We start from the raw sequence: 21,439 nt of genomic DNA, 5'->3' as shown, positions 1-21,439 counted from the left end.
GAATTGCTTGAACCCAGGAGGTGGAGGTTGCAGTGAGCCAAGATTGTACCACTGCACTCCAGCCTGGGTGACAAAGCAAAATTCTGTCTCAAAAAAAAAAATGAAAATGAAATAAAAATAAATTCAATTTGGACTAGAACCATTGTTGTCTGATCTCTGGGGGCACTGGCACAGGAGAGTGGCTGTGATGCCCGCCGAGGGGTCATATTGGGATGAATGTGCCTGAGGAGGGAGGACGTAGCAGCCACCATGGGTGCCAGGTCCATATCCCATCACCCTCACCCTGGTGACACAAGTAGGACTGGCCTTTGGGAGGCCAAGGGGTGAGGATCACTTGAGGTCAGGAGTTTGAGACCAGCCTAGGTGTCAGCCCCAAAATATTTGCCTTTGGGCAGTTTCAGACCACTGGTGCGGCTCTGCCCTGGTATGGGCGTGGCAAGTGTTGGAAGCCAGGGGGTTCGTGCCCACTTCCCACTCCAGCAGCCCTCAGCCAGTTACCGATAGGAGATGGTCCCCCACCTGTCTGTTGGGCTAACTTGGAAATGCATGGCCTCTGTGAGCTCCAGAGTTCCCCAGTGGATGAATCCCCAGTTCCCCACAGTGGTTTGGGCTTGATAAAATACCCTTTATCGTCTGCTCTCTCTTATCTGTGTCTCTTCCTGCCTCCCCTACCAATGTTCTCCATCCCTTCCAACTTTCCCTCCAATCCTTCCCTCCACAGCTGCTTTTGGAGAAACCCAAATTAAGACCTCCACAAAACCCCATCCTCAGCCAGGTGCAGTGGCTCACACTTAACAATCGCAGCACTTTGGGAGGTCAAGGCAGGCAGATCACCTGAGGTCAGGAGTTTGAGACCATCCTGGCCAACATGGCAAAAACCCATCTCTACTAAAAATACAAAAATTAGCCAGGCGTGTTGGCATGTGCCTGTAATCCTAGCTACTCGGGAGGCTGAGGCATGAGAATCACTTGAACCTGGGAGGCAGAGGTTGCAGTGAGCTGAGATTACGCCACTGCACTCCAATCTGGGCAATGGAGCAAGACTGTCTCAAAAAAAAGAAACAAAAAAACCCAAGACTGGGCGCGGTGGCTCACGCCTGTAATCCCTGCACTTTGGGAGGCCAAGGTAGGTAGACCACCTGAGGTCAGGAGTTTGAGACCAGCCTGGCCAACATGATGAAACTCTGTCTCTACTAAAAGCACAAAAGATTAGCCAGGTGTGGTGGTGGGCGCCTGTAACCCCAACTACTCAGGAGGCTGAGGCAGGAGAATCTCTTGAACCCAGGAAGCAGAGGTTTCAGTGAGCCAAGATCGTGCCACTGCACTCCAACCTGGGCAACAGGAGCAAAACTCCGTCTCAAAAACAAAACAAAAGAAAACAAACAAAAACAAAAAAAACCCAAAGCCCCAAACCCCATTCTCATACCCGCTCCACAGCTTCTGCTCTGGCCTCTGCAATATAATCGCCCAAAGAGCCCCCATCCCAGAAAGCCCTCGAACCCATCATAGCCCCCGCAGCTAGGAACCTTTCATGAACCACAAACCGAATGTACATATTAGCACACTCCAGAGCTCTGGCCAGTGTCTCCACCCTAAAACTTAAGGCTTAAACCAACACCCTTTTAATTGTTTCTTTTCTTTTTTCTTCTTTTTTGAGATCGGAGACGGAGTCTCTCTCTTGCCAGGCTGGAATGCAGTGGCGCGATCTCCTCTCACTGCAACCTCCACCTCCTGGGTTCAAGTGATTCTCTTGCCTCTGCCTGCCGAGTAGCTGGGATTACAGGCGCCCGCCACCACGTCTGGCTAATTTTTGAATTTGTTTAGTAGAGATGGGGTTGCAGGCCGGGCGCGGTGGCTCAAGCCTGTAATCCCAGCACTTTGGGAGGCCGAGACGGGCGGATCACGAGGTCAGGAGATCGAGACCATCCTGGCTGACACAGTGAAACCCCGTCTCTACTAAAAAATACAAAAAAACTAGCCGGGCAAGGTGGCGGGCGCCTGTAGTCCCAGCTACTCGGGAGGCTGAGGCAGGAGAATGGCGTGAACCCGGGAGGCGGAGCTTGCAGTGAGCCAAGATCACGCCACTGCACTCCAGCCTGGGCAACAGAGCTAGACTCCGTCTCAAAAAAGAAAAAAAAAAAAAAAAAAAAAAAAAAAAGAGATGGGGTTCCAGCATGTTGGCCAGGCTGGTCTCTAACTCCTGACCTCAAGTGATCCGCCCACCTCGGCCTCCCGAAGTGCTGGGATTACAGGTGTGAACCATCGCACCCAGCCCCTCTTAATTGTTTCTGACTGAAATCTAGGCCGGGTTCAGCTGGCTGTTTTGCTGTCTCCCTTTTGTTCCTTATGTGGATGCAGTCAACCTGAGGCCCTACTGGCCTGGAAATCCATGACGCCTTCACTCACATGCCTGATAGCTCAGCGGAGATACTGGAGCTTCCAGGAGTGGCCAAGAGTTTCTCCATGCAGTCCAGGAGGGCAGGTGAATCTCTTCACTTCAGATAGTGGCTCAGTTCTCCAAGAGGGAGAGGTTCAAGGAGACAAGCTCCTGCTTGTATCATGCTTGTTGACATGTCATTGATCCCAGATCAGTGTGGGAGGCATTACACAAGGGTCTGAATATTGGGAGACAAAGTTATCTGGGGGCTGGGCAAGGTGCCTCACTCCTGTAATCCCAGCACTCTGGGAGGCCGAGGTGGGGGGATCACCTGAGGTCAGGGGTTGGAGATCAGCCTGGTCAACATGGTGAAACCCTGTCTCTACTAAAAATACAAATTAGCTGGGCATGGTGGCCGGTGCCTGTAGTCCCAGCCACTTGGGAGGCTGAGGCAGGAGGATTGCTTGAACTTGGAGATGGATGTTGCAGTAAGGTGAGATCACACCACTGAACTCCAGCCTGGGCAACAGAGCAAGACTCCGTCTGAAAGAAAGAAACAAGGAAGGGAGGAAGTGAGGAAAGGAGGGAGGGAGAGAGGGAGGGAAGGAGTCATCAGGAGCTCCTGATGTTAGGTTTCCCATATCAGCTGTCTTATACCAGCAGGTATGTGCCCTCATATGTATTCACACATTGGCAGCGGGTCTAGGAAAATTTCCTACAAATATGCAGTATTTCATTGATTCTAAGAAGAACCTGATTGAGATGGACGTGGTGGCTCATGCCTGTAGTTCCAGCACTTTTGGAGGCAGAGGTGGGAGGATCACTTGAGCCTAGGAATTTGAGATCAGCAACCTAGTGAGACACACTCTACCAAAATAAACAAACAAAAACAAATTAGCTGTGTGTGGTGGTGCACACCTGTAGTCCCAGCTACTTTGGAGGCTGAGGCAGGAGGCTCACTTGAGCCCAGGAGTTTTATGCTGCAGTGAACCATGATTGCAGCACGACACTCTCTCTAACGTAAGTAAATAAATAATAATAATAGGCCGGGCGCGGTGGCTCAAGCCTGTAATCCCAGCACTTTGGGAGGCCGAGACGGGCGGATCACGAGGTCAGGAGATCGAGACCATCCTGGCTAACACGGTGAAACCCCGTCTCTACTAAAAAATACAAAAAAACTAGCCGGGCGAGGTGGCGGGCGCCTGTAGTCCCAGCTACTCGGGAGGCTGAGGCAGGAGAATGGTGTAAACCCGGGAGGCGGAGCTTGCAGTGAGCTGAGATCCGGCCACTGCACTCCAGCCTGGGCTACAGAGCGAGACTCCGTCTCCAAAAAAAAAAAATAAATAAAAATTAAAAAAAAAATAATAAAATAAAAAATTCAGAAGGACTTAATTGGGATAATCTTATAGTCAATTGTGTGACATAGTTTATACTTTGCCTTTTTTTCCCTTTTGTGGTACCTAAAATAATGCTATTTTTTATCACTGATGGCATCTGAGGTTTTGTTGACATATAAGATGTATATCTCAATTTGTATTGTTATGGAGTATATGGTTGTGTCCCTCTAAAATTCATTTGTTGAAACCATAAGCCCCAATGGGGTAGTATTTGGAGATGGGCCTTTGGGAGGTAGTTAGGTCATGAGGGTGGAACCCTCATGAATGGAACTAATGTCCTTGTTAGAAGGGACGGGAGAGTCCGGGCGTGATGGCTCATGCCTGTAATCCCAGCACTTTGGGAGGCCGAGGCAGATGGATCACCTGAGGTCCAGAGTTGGAGACTAGCCTGACCAACATGGAGAAACCCTGTCTCTACTAAAAATACATATTAGCTGGGCATGGTGGCACATGCCTGTAATCTCAGCTACTCGGGAGGCTGAGGCAGGAAAATCGCTTGAACCTGGGAGATGGAGGTTGCGGTGACCCGAGATCGCGCTATTGCATTGCAGCCTGGGCAACAAGAATGAAACTCCATCTCAAACAACAACAACAACAACAAAAACAAAAATGAAAACAAAAAAACAAAAAAGAAGAAGAGACAGGAAACAGCTTGCTTCTCTGCTGTCTACTCTGCCATATGAAGATGCAGTAAGAGGATGGCCATCGTGGGCAGGGCACGCTGGCTCATGTCTGTAATCCCAGCATTTTGGGATGGGAGGATGGGAGGATAGCTTGAGCTCAGGAGTTTGAGACCAGCGTGTGCAGTATGGTGAAACCCTGTTTCTATTTAAAAAAAAAAAAAAAAAGCCAGGTGTAATGGTGCACACCTGTGGTCCCAGCTACTTGAGAAAGTAAGGCGGGAGAATTGCCTGAGCCTGGGCGATCAAGGCTGCAGTGAGCTATGATTGCACTGCACTCCAGCCAGGTGACAGAACAAGACCTTGTCAAAAAAAAAAAAAAAAGAAGAAAAAGAAGAAGAAAGAAAACCATCTGCAAACCAGGAAGAGAGCCCTCATCAGACTTTGGAGCTGCTGGCACCTTGATCTTGGACTTCTCAGCCTCTAGCACTTGTGAGAAATGAATGTGTATTGTTTAAGCCACCCAGCCCACGGTATTCTATAACCCAAACTAAGATGCATATCAACACACACAAGTGCACACACCCACCCCACTAGCATGATAAAATGTCCCTCAGAAACTTTGTATATATATATACATTTTTTAAAAATAAGAACAGGGTCTCACTCTGTTGCTCAGGCTGGAGTACAGTGGTGCAATGTCAGCTCACTGCAGCCTCCACCTCCTACCTGGACTCAAGTGATCCTCCTGCCTCAGCCTCCTGAGAAGCTGGGACCATAGGTGTGTGCCACCACACCCGGCTAATTGTTTTCATTTTTATTTTTGTAGATACAGGGTCTCACTGTGTTGCCCAGGCTGGTCTTGAACTCCTGGGCTCAAGGAATCCTCCCACCTCGGCCTCCCAAAGTGCTGGGATTACAGGCATGAGCAACTGCATCTGGCCATATATACTTATTATTATTATTTTGAGACCGGGTCTTAATCTGTCACCCTTGGCTTTCTGCAGCCTCTACCTCTTAGGCTCAAGCAATTCTCCCACTTCAGCCTCCTGAGTAGCTGGAACTAGAGGCACTTACCACCATGCCTGGCTAATTATTTTTTTCTTTTCTTTTCTTTTTTTTTTTAGAGACTGTGTCTCACTATGTTGCCCAAGCTGGTCTTGAACTCCTGGACTCAAGTGATCCTTCCACCTCAGTCTCCCAAATTGCTGAGATTACAGGCATGAGCCACTGCACATGGTAGAAATTGAATTATTATAAGAAAAATTGGCCGGGCCCGGTGGTTCACGCCTGTAATCTCAACACTTTGAGAGGCCAAGGCAGGTGGATCATCTGAGGTCAAGAGTTCAAGATCAGCATGGCCAACATGATGAAACCTCGTCTCTACTAAAAATACCAAAATTAGCTAGGCATGGTGGCAGGTGCTTGTAATCCCAGTTACTTGCGAGGCTGAGGCAGGAGAACCATTTGAACCTGGGAGGTGGAGGCTGCTGTGAGCCAAGATCGCACCACTGCATTCCAGCCTGACAAGACTCTGTCGAAAAAAAAAAAATTAAAAATTAAAAAAAGAAGAATTACCAAGATCATCTTCAGTGGGAAAAGAATGGTTTAGGGGTGCAAGAACATCAGATAAGTAACAGCAAAATTATTTTTCCTGCTGTAATTTGAGTAACAACATTTTAAAATTAAGTACTCGAAGTATTACCATTAAACTTTACACACTGACCATATTGAGCAAAACTGCCTTACTTTTTCTGTTTCACCTGCTTGGAGCTCCTTACTTATTGTTAGCCTGTTGATCACTCTTGGTTGTGAAAATACAAAGGCAGCTTTCAACCCCTGTGGTTCCTGTGGTGTTAGTGATAGATTTCCGCTGGGCTTATCCAAATATAACCAAAGATATAACCAGTATCAGAATGATTGTGCAAACTGACTTCTCTACAGAAACTGGCATTGCGTCCAACTTGCACCATGAAGCGTCTTCTCTTAACATCTACCAGGTGTATATTTAATATACACGAGCTATATTTACAGTTATATATTATGAAGAACCACAGCTAACTCACAGGCCCTTTGGGAGAGTTAGAAATAGATGCTCCCTCCCCAAACCATCTGTCAGAAAATCATGCGAGATACTGACATTAGAACATGACACTTTACTGCCATCTGCTGGGAAGCTGTGGTAAAAAAGCAAATCTACAATGGGAGGTGAATGGTATCACTTGGATTTTATTTATTTATTTATTTATTTATTTATTTATTTATTTATGGACAGGGTCTCTCTATGTTGCCCAGGATGAAGTGCAGTGGCTATTCACAGGTGCTATCCCACCACTGATCAGCATGAGAGTCTTGACCTATGTTTCCTGGGCCGGTTCCCATTCCCAGGAAGTCATCATATTGATGCTGAACTTAGTGTGGACAGCCAATTGGCATAGTGCACTACAATCCAGAAGCCCTGGGCTCAAGCAATCCTCTTGCCTCAGCCTCCCAGGTAGCTGGGACTACAGCAGTGTGCCACTGTGCCCAGCCACGTGGAATTTTGAAGCGCACAATCAGAACACCATATGGGACAATCTTGGAGTATTAAACAGGAGGTTAGCAAACTGGCCAGGAGAGTGGATGCTGGAACCAGGCTTCTTGGGTTGAATTGTTAGCTCTGACTCTTCCTAGATGATGACATAGAGCATGTGATGTAACGACTCTCAGTCTCATTTCCCAATCTGTAGATAAGAATAGTCATAATACCGATTCCATTGGATGGAAATGTGAACTCTGAATATCTGAGACAGGTATCAATGAATTCATAAAGTTTATTTTGCCAAGGTTGAGGATGTGCACCTGTGACACAGCCTTGGGAGGTCCTGACAACACGTGCCCAAGTTGTTCGGGGTACAACTTGGTTTTATATATTTCAGGGAGACATGAGACATTGATCAACATATGTTAAGATGTGCTTTGGTTCTGTCTGGAAAGGCAGGACAATACAAAGCAGGGAGGAGGCATACAAGTCACAGGTAGGTGAAAGACAAACGGTTGCCTCCTTTTGAGTTTCTGGTTAGCTTTTCCAAAGAAGGCGATCAGAGTATGCCTCTGTCAGTGAGCACAGGGATGACTTTGAATAGAAAGGGAGGCAGGTTTGCCCTAAGCAGTTCCCAGCTTGACTTTTCCCTTTAACTTAGTGATTTGGGGCCCCCAAGATTTATTTTCCATTCACAGAAGTAATGATTAAGTGTGCCAGTGCATATAAAGCCCTCAAAGTAGTGTCTGGCACAGGGTGAACACCATATGAGTGTTTGCTACCTTAATACTTTAAAATTTACTTAACAAATACTTGCTAAGTGGCAGGTGCAGTTGTAACATCTCCACAAATATTAACCCTTTTAATCCTCCTAACAACTCTCTTGGGACAGATAACAGCATATGTGGAGGGCTAACCCCAGCCAGCATAATGGGACATGTGAGGGTATAAATTCCAATACTGGGCACGGTGCTGCACGCCTGTAATTCCAGCTACTCAGGAGGCTAAGGTGGGAGGATCACTTGAGGCCAGGACTTGCAGAGCAGCCTGGGCAACATAGCAAGATCCCATCTCTATTTTTTTTATTTTTTATTTTTTTGAGATGGCGTTTCCCTCTTCTTGCTCAGGCTGGAGTGCAGTGGCATGATCTTGGCTCACCGCAACCTCCACCTCCTGGGTTCAAGCGGTTCTCCTGCCTCAGCTCCCCAAGTAGCTGGGATTACAGGCATGCACCACCAAGCCCGGCTAATTTTGTATTTTTAGTAGAGACGGGGTTTCACCATGTTGGTCAGGCTGGTCTCGAACTCCTGACCTCAGGTGATCCGCCCGCCTCAGCCTCCCAAAGTGCTGAGATTACAGGCGTGAGCCACCGCGCCCGGCCTAAATTTTTTTTAAAAAAATTATCCAGGGGTGGTGGTGCGTGCTTATAGTTCCAGCTACTTGGGAGGCTGAGGCAGGCGGGTCACTTGAGCCCAAGAGTTGGAAGCTGCAGTGAGCTATGATTGCACCACTGCACTCCACCCTAAGTGACAGTGTGAGACCCTGACTCTTAAAAAAAGGGAGGTGGGGAAAGGAAAGAAAAATAAATTCTTCTGCATTTATATGGGCAGTAGGGGGAGAAAATAAAACGAAGTTCAGTAGGCACGTGCAGATATAGATCCCTTTCTGGGACACGTGACTGGAATCTCCACACTCCAGAGGGTTTCTATAGATTGCCCAAGAAGGAATGAAGACTTTGGGGAATGGGAAGGTGGTTCACGATTCATATCTTACAGGACTCTCGAAGATTGGGGTGGGCGCTGCGTGTGATTGTGTGTGAGGCTAAGCAGATGGCAGGGGAAACTCGCTGGAGCCCAGCCTCCTTGGGGTCCACCCTGGTACCCAGCAGAATGAGAGTTAGAAGGTGCGGCCAGTTCAGCACCGCGGAGAGCTCCGGGACAGGCGCTGATCCCGGGCCTCTGAGCCCAGTCCCCGGCGCTCCCAGCCCTTCCCGCAGGCCCCGCCCAGATGTAAAGCTTCGTCATCCCGTTTAAAGAGACCAGGGCGGCCTGGGCGGGGATGACACCGCGTCCAGCTGTGGTTACAGACTAATTCTCCCACAGAGACTCAGGCTGGCTTGGTAGGGAAGAGGACTTTATTGGGATGTTAGTAAGGAAACATGAGAGGGTGAATTCCAGGGAAATAGACACTAGGACCAAGGTGTCGGTCACCTTAAGGATCCATAAATTAACTTAAAAAATAAATTAAGGTGAGGAGGTGCCACATGGGGAGGCTGCTGGGACTATCTGGGAATTCTTAGGGATGGAATTTGGAATTGGAAAGGGGAAATAAGAATTTCCAGCCCTCTCACAGAAGGGTGTGAAATGATCACTTCAAGACTCCCGGCTGCCCTAGGCTGGGAGTTGGGGTTCTGGGGCTCCAGGAAGAGGGGAGGTCTGGGTTCGGCTGGAGGGGTGAAGGGGGACGGGTCAGGGTCGTTCCTCCAGGAAGCGGTAGGTGGGGTTCTCATAGCCGTGCCGCTGCAGTTCGCGGAGCTGCTGCTCCTCCAGGGTCAGCATGGGGTCCACCTGCAACCGGCAGGGGAACGACAGGACAGTGGGGTGCGGGGGCGGGACTGCCCGCAGGCCTCTCAGCCTGCCCACACCCGGGCTCAGGAACTCTTCCCACATGCCGCCCTCGTGGGTCTCACCTCCACTACGCCATGGCTGATAGCCCCGTAGGGCTTCTTCCTGCGCAGGAGCAGCATGGAGAGGACGATGAGGGAGCCTCCGCCCGCTCCCATGATCAGCAGACCCGACACAGCCTCACGGGACACCCCTGTCCCAGCTGGTGCCTGCAGGGAGAGGAGATGGGGCAGAGGGCGTCTTTGAGGGACCCGTGTGGCTTTGGGAATTACAGCCTGGCTGCTGACCTCTGGCCTCTTCCCCTAGGTACCCGGCTGTTCCTCCTCTTACCAGCTCATCCCTCTGAATCTCCGATGAGTGGAAAGGGAAACCCCTTGGAACAGACGCATTCACCTGGTGGAGCAGGAGGTGTCAGGGACCCAGAAGCCTGGCGCCCGCCTCCTCCTCCCCAGCGGCCCAAGAGAGCGTCCCCCAACCCTCTCATTTTCTTTTTTTTCTTTTTTTTTTTTTTGAGACGGAGTCTCACTCTGTCGACCGGGCTGGAGTACAGTGGCCGGATCTCAGCTCACTGCAAGCTCCGCCTCCCGGGTTTACGTCATTCTCCTGCCTCAGCCTCCCGAGTAGCTGGGACTACAGGCGCCCGCCACCTCGCCCGGCTAGTTTTTTGTATTTTTTTAGTAGAGACGGGGTTTCACTGTGTTAGCCAGGATGGTCTCGATCTCCTGGCCTCGTAATCCACCCGTCTCGGCCTCCCAAAGTGCTGGGATTACAGGCTTGAGCCACCGCGCCCGGCCAACCCTCTCATTTTCTAGGATCTCAATTCCATGTCCTCAGCTCCCTCTTCCCTCAGGACAAGGAATCTAAGCCCCCAGCATCTCCTCCCTCATACCCAGCAGTATAGGCCCCGCTCTTGTTCCCCTTTGGGAGCCCACAGGTCTGACCAACTTACCTTTTGCTCATACTGTTCCAGCGGGGACATCTTCTCTTTCTCAGGGGATGCAGCGTCTTGTTCTGTGGACCCTACCCCCAAGTCTGATCTCATTCTTTTTTTTTTTTTTAAGACAGAATCTCACTCTGTCACCCAGGCTGGAGTGCAGGGGCATGATCTCAGCTCACTGCAGCCTCAACTTCCTGGGCTCCAGTGATCCTTCTATGTCAGCCTCCTGAGCAGCTGGGACTACTGACATGCCCCACCACACCCAGGTAATTTTTAAATTATTTGTATGTACAGGGTCCCATTATGTTGCCCAGGCTGGTCTCAAACTCCTGGCCTCAAGGGATCCTCCTGCCTCAGCCTCTCAAAGTGCTAGGATTACGGGTGTGAGCCACCAGCGCCTGGCCCTATTTCATTCTTTAGGGTTCAGAGGAGGGGCTTGGAAAGTATATCGGACTCTACCCCAGGGAGTCTGAGGTTCCCAATGGATGGACCCTGTTTCCTTCTGGGTTCAGGGATTAGTGGGATTTGGAGGCTGGGGTTAACTACGAGACACTCACCTTTTGGAAGGGTCATGGGGGTGTCTGCTGGAAGCCAGAGGAAGCAAGGCAGTGGAAGAGTGAAGAGAGGAGGGTTATCAGCAAAGAAAGGTGGAGAAACATCCTCCCAGGGACCAAGAATGAGGATGGGGGATCCTACAGAGGCCTCCGCAACCTCAGACGTTCCTCCCCATCCTCTCCCAGTCACTGTGGTGGTGAAGACACCCTCAGACTCTAGGGGATTACAGATTAAGCTGGCATGTTCCCCAATGTCTGGGGTCACCTATATGTGGGCTCACTCACCATCCTTGGAATCTGGAGGCTGCAGCCCACCCTTGTCCTCACTGCTGCCCCCAGGGGCAGGGGCTTCCAATTCACTGGGACCCAGGTATTCAGAGTGGAGGAGTTCCTCTGAGGGGGAGATGCAGAAAGGTGGCTGAGGTAGTGAGCATTGGGGTGAGTGAAGGGCACCCTAACAGTAGAGCAACTGGGGGATCGTGCAGACAGCAGAGTCAGCCCCAAGTGTGGGATAGCCAGAAGTGTGATCTGAGAAAGTGGGAAGCTGGAGGGAGGCACTGCTGGCAGGAAGGATGGAGGCTGAAGTTTCAAGATTATGGCTTTTTTTTTTTTGAGACAGAGTCTCACTCTTGTTGCTCAGGTTGGAGTGCAATAACGTGATCTCAGATCACTGCAACCTCCACCTCCCGGGTTCAAGTGATTCTCCTGCCTCAGCCTCCTGAGTAGCTGGGACTAGAGGCAAGTGCCACCACACCTGGCTAATTTTTTAATTTTTAGTAAAGATGGGGTTTCACCATGTTGGCCAGGCTGGTCTCGAACTCCTGACCTCAAGTGATCTGCCTGCCTCAGCCTCCTAACATGCTGGGATTATAAGCGTGAGCCACTGCGCCCAGCTCAAGATGATAGCTTTCTTAAATACCAGGAGAATCAGGGTTATGTGTGAGATATCCAGGAGGAAGCCACAATAGATCTGGGGGCTGTGGTAGGTCACACTTTCTGGTATGCATATAGGTTCCTTCCCTTGAATCTGGACTGGATTTGTAACTTGTTTTAACAAATAGAATGTGCACCCAAGCCTTAAGACCTAGCAACTTCCACTTTGATGTCTTGGAGAGCATGAACGGCCAAGTAGGGAATCCAGCTACCCTGCTGGTGAGACCACATGGAGAGGCTCCATGGAGAAGAGAGGCCGTGAGCCTCCTTGGAGAGGGAGAAAGGTCCGTTTGTGCTAGACTCCCAGCCCCCAGATGATCTGCTAGCTAAATACAACTGCATGCTTGACCACTGGCAAGACCACTAGAAGAACCACTCTGCTGAGCCCAGACTGGATGGCAGAATCATGAACAAAGAAAAATGGCTGTTGATTTTCACTGCTAAGTTCTGGGCTGGTTTGTTACAGAGAAATAAATGAAATTGGGGGGATCAATATTTAGGAGTCAAGATCTGCCCTCAGAGTTCCGGAATGGGGGCCGGGGTAATAGGCACTCACGGATTTGGGGCCGCAGCTCCTGAGCCAGGTGAGGGTTCTGGTCAAGCAGGCCCAGGCTCTGATTCACCCTCTCCTCAATCACCTGAAGGTGGGTCTGCACCTGTGGGGAGTGGACATGAAGGATGAGCTGGGCAATGCAGGCTGGACACGAGGAAACTGAGGCAGTATGAAGGAGGAATTCAATAGCGGCCAAGGAAAAGCGGCACATGCAATGGACAGGACGTGTGGCACAAGGGTCAGGAACTGGGCCATAGGAGAAGGAAATTGAAGAATGAGGTCCAAGGAACAGAAAGCGGGGTTTGAGGGGATTCCAGAGACAGGGATTGAGGACTGAAGGGTCATACAGATGACATAGTTCAAGGCAAGATTTGGAGTTCAAGAGCACAGAACGGATTCCATAGACAGAAAGAAAACATCCAGGAAAGGGGAATTCAAATTTGAGCACACAGAACAGGGGTTCCAGGGAAAACAAGGGGAGTTATGGAGAAAGGAGGTCAAGGGACAGGAAGAGGGTTCAAGGAACAAGGGGATTCTCGACTGGGCACAGTGGCTCATGCCTGTAATCCCAGCACTTTGGGAGGCCGAGGTGGGCGGATCACCTGAGGTCAGGAGTTCGAGACCAGCCTGGGCAACACGGCAAAACCCTGCCTCTACTAAAAATACTAGATTGGTGCAAGTTATTGGGGTTTCTGGCCAGGCACAGTGGCTCGTGCCTGTAATCTCAGCATTTTGGGAGGCCAAGGTGTGCAGATCACCTGAGCTCAGGAGTTCGAGATCAGCCTGGCCAAATGCTGAAACCCAGTGTGTACTAAAAATACAAAAATTAGCTGGGGTCAGGTGTGGTGGCTCACACCTGTAATCCTAATACTTTAGGAGGCCAAGGGTGGATCACCTGAGGTCGAGTTTGAGACCAGCCTGACCAATATGCTGAAACCCCGTCTCTACTAAAAATACAAAAATCAGCCAGATGTGGTGACACCTGCCTGTAGTCTCAGCTACTCGGGAGGCTGAGGCAGGAGAATAGCTTGAACCCGGTAGGTGGAGGTTGCAGTGAGTCCAGATCACGTCACTGCACTCCAGCCTGGGCAACAGAGTGAGACTCTTGTCAAAAAAAAAAAAAAAAAAAAAAAAAAGCCTGGCATGGTGGCAGGCTCCTGTAATCCCAGCTACTCAAGAGGCTGAGGGAGAATTGCTTGAACCCAGGAGGCGGAGGCTGCAGTGAGCAGAGATCACGCCATTGCACTCCAGCCTGGGTGACAGAGCAAGACTGTCTCAAAAAAAAAAAAAAAAAAAGAAGTTACTGCGGTTTTTGCCATTACTTTCAATAGCAAACCCGTAATAACTTTTGCACCAACGCAATACAAAAATTAGCCAGGCATGGTGGCACGCGCTGGTAATCCCAGCTACTCAGGAGGCTGAGGCAGGAGAATTGCTTGAACCCAGGAGGCAGAGGTTGCAATGAGCCAAGATTGCACTGCACCACTCCAGCCTGGGTGACAGAGTGAGACCCTGTCTCAAAAAAAAAAAAAAAAAGAGGACTCTGGGAAAGGCAGTGAAAATCCAAGGGACAGCCGGGCGCGGTGGCTCACGCCTGTAATCCCAGCACTTTGGGAGGCCGAGGCGGGCGGATCACAAGGTCAGGAGATCGAGACCATGGTGAAACCCCGTCTCTACTAAAAATACAAAAAATTAGCCGGGCGCGGTTGTGGGCGCCTGTAGTCCCAGCTACTCGGGAGGCTGAGGCAGGAGAATGGCGTGAACACGGGAGGCGGAGCTTGCAGTGAGCCGAGATCGCGCCACTGCACTCCAGCCTGGGCGACAGAGCGAGACTCCGTCTCAAAAAAAAAAAAAAAGAAAAAAGAAAATCCAAGGGACAGAACATAGGATCTGCCAGGCGCGGTGGCTCAAGCCTGTAATCCCAGCACTTTGGGAGGCCGAGACGGGCGGATCACGAGGTCAGGAGATCGAGACCATACTGGCTAACACGGTGAAACCCCATCTCTACTAAAAAATACAAAAAACCAGCCAGGCGAGGTGGTGGGCACCTGTAGTTCCAGCTACTTGGGAGGCTGAGGCAGGAGAATGGCGTAAACCGGGAGGCGGAGCTTGCAGTGAGCTGAGATCTGGCCACTGCACTCCAGCTTGGGCAACAGAGCAAGACTCCATCTCAAAAAAAAAAGAACATAGGATCAAGGGCAGGGGGAGTAAGAATCCAAGGAACAAGAAACGCGTCAAAGGCACAGTGTGTGAGGCTCCATGTTTCAGGGTCAGGAAGCAGAGTTGAGAGACTGGGAAGGGGCAGAGAAGCGGTGTTCAAGGGATAGGAAGGGCTTCAAAAGACAGAAAAAGGGTCTAAGGGACAAGAGAAGAGCCTGAGGTGCTGGCGTCTGAGGAATAGTGGTGCATTTGGGAGCTGGAAGGATGTGAGCACCTGGAAACGCATCTGCTGTGCTTTCTCGGGATCCACGGCAGCCACGTGCTGGTAGTGGCGGAGCGTGTGCCTCTGCTCCTTCTGCTCCGCACGCAGGTAGTGCCGCAGGGCCGTCAGGACACGCTCCGCCTGTGGAAGGGACACAGGCTGCCCAAGCCCACCCTGATCCTTGTCACCCTCTGCTCTCTGCTCTCTGCCCCCATGGTCTCCGCACCTGAGGCGGATCCCCCTGCAGGGCCGCAAGGAAGCCCTCCAAGGCGGCCCGGCGCTGGTCGTTGATAAGGGCGATGACACGGGTGGCATGGGTCTCCACCAGGCGCTGTCGCTCACCAGACACCTGCTCCTCCAGGGTCTGCAGAATGGACTGGAAGTGCTGGGGAGCGGGTAGGCACAGGGTCAGGAGAAGAGAAGATGGGTCAAAGCCTGGTCAAAGAGAGCCTGGAAAGGCAGGGCTACATGGGGTTAGGGGGTGTTCCAGGGGTCCAGGCCTGGGCAGAACCAAAGGTTACGGACTGGAAGGGGTGGGCTACAGGGCCAGGCAGAGTGGAGGTGGGACTAGGCCCACTGGGAGCCAATGTGAGGATGTAAACTGTAAGATTGAGTGGAAACAATCTGGGAGCAGAACTGACCAATGTTAAGGTGAAAGGGACAAAGCCTTGCAGGGCTCCTGGCCTGGGCAGGGTCAAACTAGAGACAGGCTGTGCATAAATGACACGATAGGGGTGGGACCAAGAGCTGGAATGGGGGCTAACATGAGTGGGGTCTCCATGGGGTAGGTCAGGTTGAAAGAGGTGAGATTGGCCGGGCCGAGCCAGAATCAGGGGGCAGGGCCTGATAGAGACATGAATGCATCAAAGAGAGACCAAGAAGGCCCTGGCTGCATCTGCAGGGGCCCCGGCTTGGGACAGGACTCCAGAGCCAGCCCTGACAGGCAAGTCAAGTGTAGATGGGGCCAAATATGGCCAATCTGAGGAGCAGAGCAGTGTCAGGTCAGATGGCGGCTAAGAGAGGCAGAGCTGCATGTAGGCATGGGGACAGGAAAGGCTAAAATAGGTGGAAAGGGGTGGAACTGGATGGGCAGGACACAGCCAGAGCCAGGTGAAACTGAGTATGCTCCAGGTGGCGGACAGGCATGAGTAGGACCCACTGGGGCTGTCCTACCTCATTCAGGGCCTGTCTGTCGGCTTTAGGTAGGTTCTTGGACTGGTTGTCGGCCATGGCCCATTCACGCATCACCTGCATACGGAGGTGAGCTTCAGGATCCCAGAATCCACCCTCATCCACCTGGCAAGTCCCCCAACCCCTCTTTAAGATTTTAGAGGTCCCATGGCCGGGCGCGGTGGCTCATGCCTGTAATCCCAGCACATTACAGGGCCGAGGTGGGTGGATCACGAGGTCAAGAGATCGAGACCATCCTGGCTAACATGGTGAAACCCCATTTCCACTAAAAATACAAAAAATTAGCTGGGCACGGTGTGGGTACCAGTAGTCCCAGCTGGGGACTCGGGAGTACTTGGGAGTAGAGGCTAAGGCAGGAGAATGGCGTGAACCCAGGAGGCGGAGCTTGCAGTGAGTGGAGATCGCGCCACTGCACTCTAGCCTAGGCGACAGAGCGAAACTCCGTCTCAAAAAAAAGAAAAAAAAAAAAAGATTTTAGAGGCCCTAGATCCCTTAAGTCTTACTGGCTCTTGGGTTCCCAAGAGGGAAGATGCAGAAGGAGTTTAAAGTGAAAGAGAGGCCAGGCGTGGTGGCTCATGCCTGTAATCCCAGCACTTTGGGAGGTCGAGGCGGGTGGATCTCCTCCCGCCAGGAGTTCAAGACCAGCCTGGCCAACATGGTGAAACCCTGTCTTTACTAAAAATACAAAAATTAGCTGGGCGTGGTGGCAGGTGCCTGTAATTCCAGCTACTCAGGAGACTGAGGCAGGGGAATCACTGGAGCCCAGGAGGCAGAGGTTGCAGTGGGCCGAGATCCCACCATTGCACTCCAGCCTGGGTGTTAAGAGCGAAACTCCATCACAACAACAACAACAAAAACCAGTAAAGTGAAAGCGTATCATAGACCAGAGTTTCCATAGAATCTGGTGGTGTCTCAGTAGGATTATAGATGGGCCATGGATCTCTGGTCATCTTAGGGGATGGTGTTGAGAGCTCAAGGTCAAAGGGGCTTAGGGAGCCTTTGGAGGTAGTATCAATGTGTCCTGGAGGAGTTTCCTGGTATTTAGGGAGCTCTGTACTGTAGGGGGTCCTGGGGCCCCCGGTATCATCACCTCATTAATCTGGCGCATCCTACGCTCCTCCAGGTCCATCTTGGCCCTCAGGAACCCCTCGTGCTCACTGATTTCCCCAGGCATGCCAAAGTAAATATCCACACCATCTGTGGGCCTCGGGGTGGGAGTGACTGCAAGACCAGGGATCAGGAGGTCAGTCTGCAGCCCACCTCCAGGTCGCCTTTTCTACTTAGAGAACCACATTTCCTAGAGTGCACCGGAGACCATCATGCACCCAGTTTAGCCACCTCTGCTGCCTGGCATTATGGGAGATGTAGTTCTGGACTGGGCCTAGCCTTTTCTTGCAAAGCTTAGGAATCCATTACACCATCTTCCAAGCTTTCCTGAAATGATCCTCAGGACCTACCCAATGGCCCCTCTACTCCCAAGTACCCTCAAACCACCCCCTCCCTTGGCAGGTTAGCTCTTCTACCTCTGTTTTATCTAAAGATACTCTCATCTTTTCTCCTCAGTTGGGCCTTTCCCTCATAGGTCCCTCCCAAAAACAGCCCCCGGCAACACTCCCCCAGATGTTTCTCCCTCTATGGTGGAGAGGCCCCAGAGGTTCAGAGACTGCCTCACCTTTGCTGACCACTGCAAGTGTATGGGAGCTTGGGGGTGGGACCCTTTCCTCCTCTTCTTCCTCTTCAGCCTGTGGAGGCTCCACGAAGTAATCGTCTACTGGCTGTGGGAAGGATTCCTCCTCTTCCTCATCCTCAGCCCCCTCTACTCTGCTCCCCGGGGGCCAGGACCGGGCGGAGGGGTCACTGAGGGAGCAGGAGAGGACCCAGGCAATAAGAACCCAGGCCCAGGCTCCCAGGCTTCCATCCCCTGCCTCAGGAACCTTGGGATGGGCATGGAGGGTTCCCTCTCACTCACCCAACTGCTGTCCCAGATGGGTCGGGGGTCCCTGGAGGGGGACAGCACACATACTCCACACCACGGAACCGATCCGAGCCACAGGGTAAAAGCATGCCCGAGCCGTGCAGGATGAGGCCCTGGGAGCTGCAGGCCTGTAGGAAGAGTGGACCCAGATGCCAGGATTGTGGGGTAGGAGGGGTAGATGGGGAGCTGGGCTGCCTGGGTTGGGGGTTGATGAGGCTGGGAGCCTGGATTCCTGGTTCTGGAGGAAGGGGTTGGGGGATGAAATTCTTAGATCCCAAGTGGGAAGAGGATACTGGTGGCCCAGACCCTCGGTTCTGGTGGAGGAGGGTGTTGGGGTCCTGGTTCCTGGGTTCTGGGGGCTGGGGACGGGTGGGCCAAGGTCCTGACCTCCTGTGCCTCCTGATGCCTCCGGGTTGAACTCTCGCATTGGTCCATGCGCTCCTGGTGCAAGAACCGGCAGCCTTCAGGCACCAGCAGGGCCTCGCTCACAAATTCACCAGCTGGGGAAGCACGGGACACCAGGGTGAGACCCTCCTACAGCACCAACCCCACCCTCCTCAGAATCCAGATATTTTATCCTCAGAGGCTTCTCTGCCCCACTTAGGACACAAGCACCCACCCCCTTAATGTGGGCCCGAGAGAGGGGCTCAGAATTTTGCCCCTCGGAAACTCCCACCTCAGTTCCCCTCTCCCCGCCTGGGACTCACGCAGGCAGCGGAAGGGCACAACCTGGTGGTGGGGGTGGGTGCAGCTGCCGCTCCGGGCACCCCCGCACCAGCGCTCCATGGGGATGGCCTGGGTAGCCTGCTCTACACGTGCGATCTGCAGCTCCGGGTACATCTGGGGGGGTTAAATGGGGGCAATCAGCCCACAGCCCCGCCTCTGCCAGCCACCCCTCTCCAGTAGTCAGGTCCCCTTTCTTCCCTCCCTCCCTCCTTTCTCTCTCTCTCTCTGTCTTTCTCTCTTTCTCTCTTTCGGAGATTTGCTCTTGTCGCCCAGGCTGGAGTGCAATGGTACAATCTCGGCTCACTGCAACTTCCTCCTCCCAGGTTCAAGCTATTCTCCTGTCTCAGCCTCCCGAGTAGTTGGGATTACAGGCACGCACCACCATGCCCGGCTAATTTTTGTATTTTTAGTAAAGACAGGGTTTCGCCATGTTGGCCAGGCTGGTCTCGAACTTCTGACCTCAGGTGATCCGTCCGCCTCCGCCTCCCCAAGTGCTGCGATGACAGGCGTGAGCCACTGCGCCCGGCCAGGTCCGTTTTCAAGGCTATCTTTTTTCCTGTGCTGTTTCTTTCTGAAGGTCCCTCTAAGCCCACCTCTCTGGTCACCCCTCCCCGCAGTCAGATTCGTCTCCCCAAAGGTCTCACCCTCCTTTTAGCCCTGCCTTTTCCTCTATTTCGCCTCTCCAAAGCTCTCCCTTCCCATTACAGACTTGTCTTTTCGTGGCCACGCCCCCCAGCTCTCCGCGCTTTCATTGGGCGCCACCCCTTTCCCCATCTCGCTGGTCCTTAAGGTCTCTTTCTGTCTTAGCCCCGCCTATCCTTTCGCCACTCCCCACTACACCTCTGCTTTTTACAAAGACCACCAGATTCCTAAATTCCACTTCTTCTCTGGCTATCTCGCGGTTCTCCCCCTTTCCTGACTTAGTATCTCAAAACAGGTCCCCTGCCCTAGCATAGTTGCGCCTCTTTATTGGCCACGTCCGCTAGCTTCCACGTCTTAGATCCCGCGGCACCTTGGACCACGCCTTTTTCAAGTGTAGCTTTCTACGGGCGGCCCCGCCTCGTTTGGGGCCCGCTTTCCCGCTGGCCCCGCCCCTCCCGCTCGGCCCCGCCCACCTGTCTGCAGTACTCCAGCACGCGCTGCGGGTCCCGGAGACAGCGTCGAGAGCGCTGTGGGTCTGGTTCCCAGCGGCCGGTGCGCAGGTCCCGGTGAAGGGTTAGGCGCCCGCATAGTCCAGCCACCTGGGCCGACCCCTGGGCCTGGATGGAAGTGGAGGGGATAATGAGGGCCCGGGGGGCGTTGGCATGAGGGTCCCCTGGTTCTTTGCTCCCTAGGACCGAGACCCCCAGCACCAGCCCCCTCCCCCAAGCACCGTTGTGCACACCGCCTCCATGGAGGCACCGTTCCCTGGGAAACAGCTCCCGTAGGGCGGGGGCGCCCTAGCTCTCCCGTTGCTATGGCGACCCGGGTCCCCCGGGATTCTTTCTGCCTTGTTGCCGCGGAGACAGACTCCGCCCCGACCCCAGCTCAGCCGCTCTGGAGCCCGAAGGGGTTAAACCTGAATCGCGGAGGAGGCCTGAACCCAGGCGTTCTGGCCCCTCCTCCCTCCATCCCTTGCTCAGGCTCCGGTTGCAGGGTGCAAAGCTGATAAGGCCTGGCTTCAGGGGCCTACAGTCCTGGACACCAGGTCCTTGAGGACTGGAGAGCTACATCTGGTTGGGGTGGGTGGTGACTGAAGGACCGGACTCCTGGGTCCTGGGAGGCTGCAAGGGCCTCCATATGGGTCCAGAGAATACAAGGGGTCTGGATTATTGGATCTAAGTGCCTCGCTGCTTGGTGGGTCCTATGTCCAGGAGGGAGGGGGTTGGGACCTAGTCACCTGGGTCTGGAGAGGGGGCTGGACTTCTGGGACCAGGGGCTCTGAATAGACCAGTTCCTATGCTCGGGGTGGGAGGGGGCTGGGACGTCGGAGGATGGGGGAGCTGGGGCCTGGAACCCTGGGTTCATAAATGCGGTTGGGGGCGCCTGGGGGCTGACCACCTGGCTGGAAAGACCGCGCTTTCTGTCCTGTACATGTCCGCGCTGGCGTCCAAAGACCCGGTCCCGCCCCTTCCCCCATCCCCCAGGACCCGGCCCGGCCTCACCTCGGCCGCGCCGGGGCTCCCACCGGCCAGGCTCCCGATGGCGGGCTGCGCGCGCAGAAGCAGCAGCAATAGTGGCAGCAGCAGCGGCAGCGGCGGCTGGCCCGGGCGGCGACTTAGACCGCGAGCAGCGGGGCTGGCTGGCCCCATGTCCCGGCCCTTGAGCCCTCACGTCCCCTGCACTCCCGCCCGGCCCGGCCCCAGCGGTGACAGGAGCTCCCAGCGCCACCGCCGCCACCTCCTCCTCCCGCCGCCCCCGGGCTGCGCCGGCGCCGCCAGCCACGCCCCGCGCCGGCCCCGCCTTCCTGGCCAGGACAATAGCGTGGCGGCTCCGCGCAGAGTGGAGCAGCTCTGGAACCCCGGGCGGGAGCCTGCGCCAGGCCCCCGCCCCTGGAGATTCCAGGCGTCCCGCCCCATGAAGGGCCCAGCCAGGAGTCCTGCTATGGGCTCAGCCCGTTGTGGATTTTG

General features: G+C 53.2%; 1 protein-coding gene across 25 annotated transcripts; it reads right to left on the bottom strand.

The window, feature by feature from the left end:
- Positions 1 to 9,031: 9,031 nt before the first annotated feature.
- APLP1 (amyloid beta precursor like protein 1) lies at positions 9,032 to 21,184 on the bottom strand. Of its 25 annotated transcripts, none has more exons than XM_077982269.1 (17): positions 20,928 to 21,184; positions 19,946 to 20,145; positions 18,812 to 18,944; positions 18,492 to 18,604; positions 18,099 to 18,232; positions 17,802 to 17,986; positions 17,220 to 17,350; positions 16,112 to 16,186; positions 15,165 to 15,323; positions 14,951 to 15,079; positions 12,520 to 12,619; positions 11,316 to 11,423; positions 11,034 to 11,060; positions 10,489 to 10,559; positions 9,870 to 9,932; positions 9,605 to 9,748; positions 9,032 to 9,482 (listed from the first exon to the last, which is right to left on the bottom strand). In XM_077982269.1, exons 1-17 carry the CDS (start codon positions 20,947 to 20,949, stop codon positions 9,384 to 9,386), a joined length of 1,893 nt encoding a protein of 630 aa, XP_077838395.1. In that variant the 5' UTR covers positions 20,950 to 21,184; the 3' UTR covers positions 9,032 to 9,383. The 25 variants fall into 25 exon arrangements, 23 of the variants coding, with proteins under 23 accessions (XP_077838395.1, XP_077838396.1, XP_077838389.1 ...); XM_077982270.1 differs by having other exon boundaries at positions 11,034 to 11,057; XM_077982263.1 differs by having other exon boundaries at positions 20,938 to 21,184.
- Between the last annotated feature and the right edge of the window lie 255 nt (positions 21,185 to 21,439).

The sequence above is a fragment of the Macaca mulatta genome, chromosome 19 (assembly GCF_049350105.2).
Source record: "Macaca mulatta isolate MMU2019108-1 chromosome 19, T2T-MMU8v2.0, whole genome shotgun sequence".
Taxonomy (NCBI): Eukaryota; Metazoa; Chordata; class Mammalia; order Primates; family Cercopithecidae; genus Macaca; species Macaca mulatta.
Note: the sequence above shows the minus strand (reverse complement) of the source record. Positions and strands in the feature narration are given on the sequence as shown.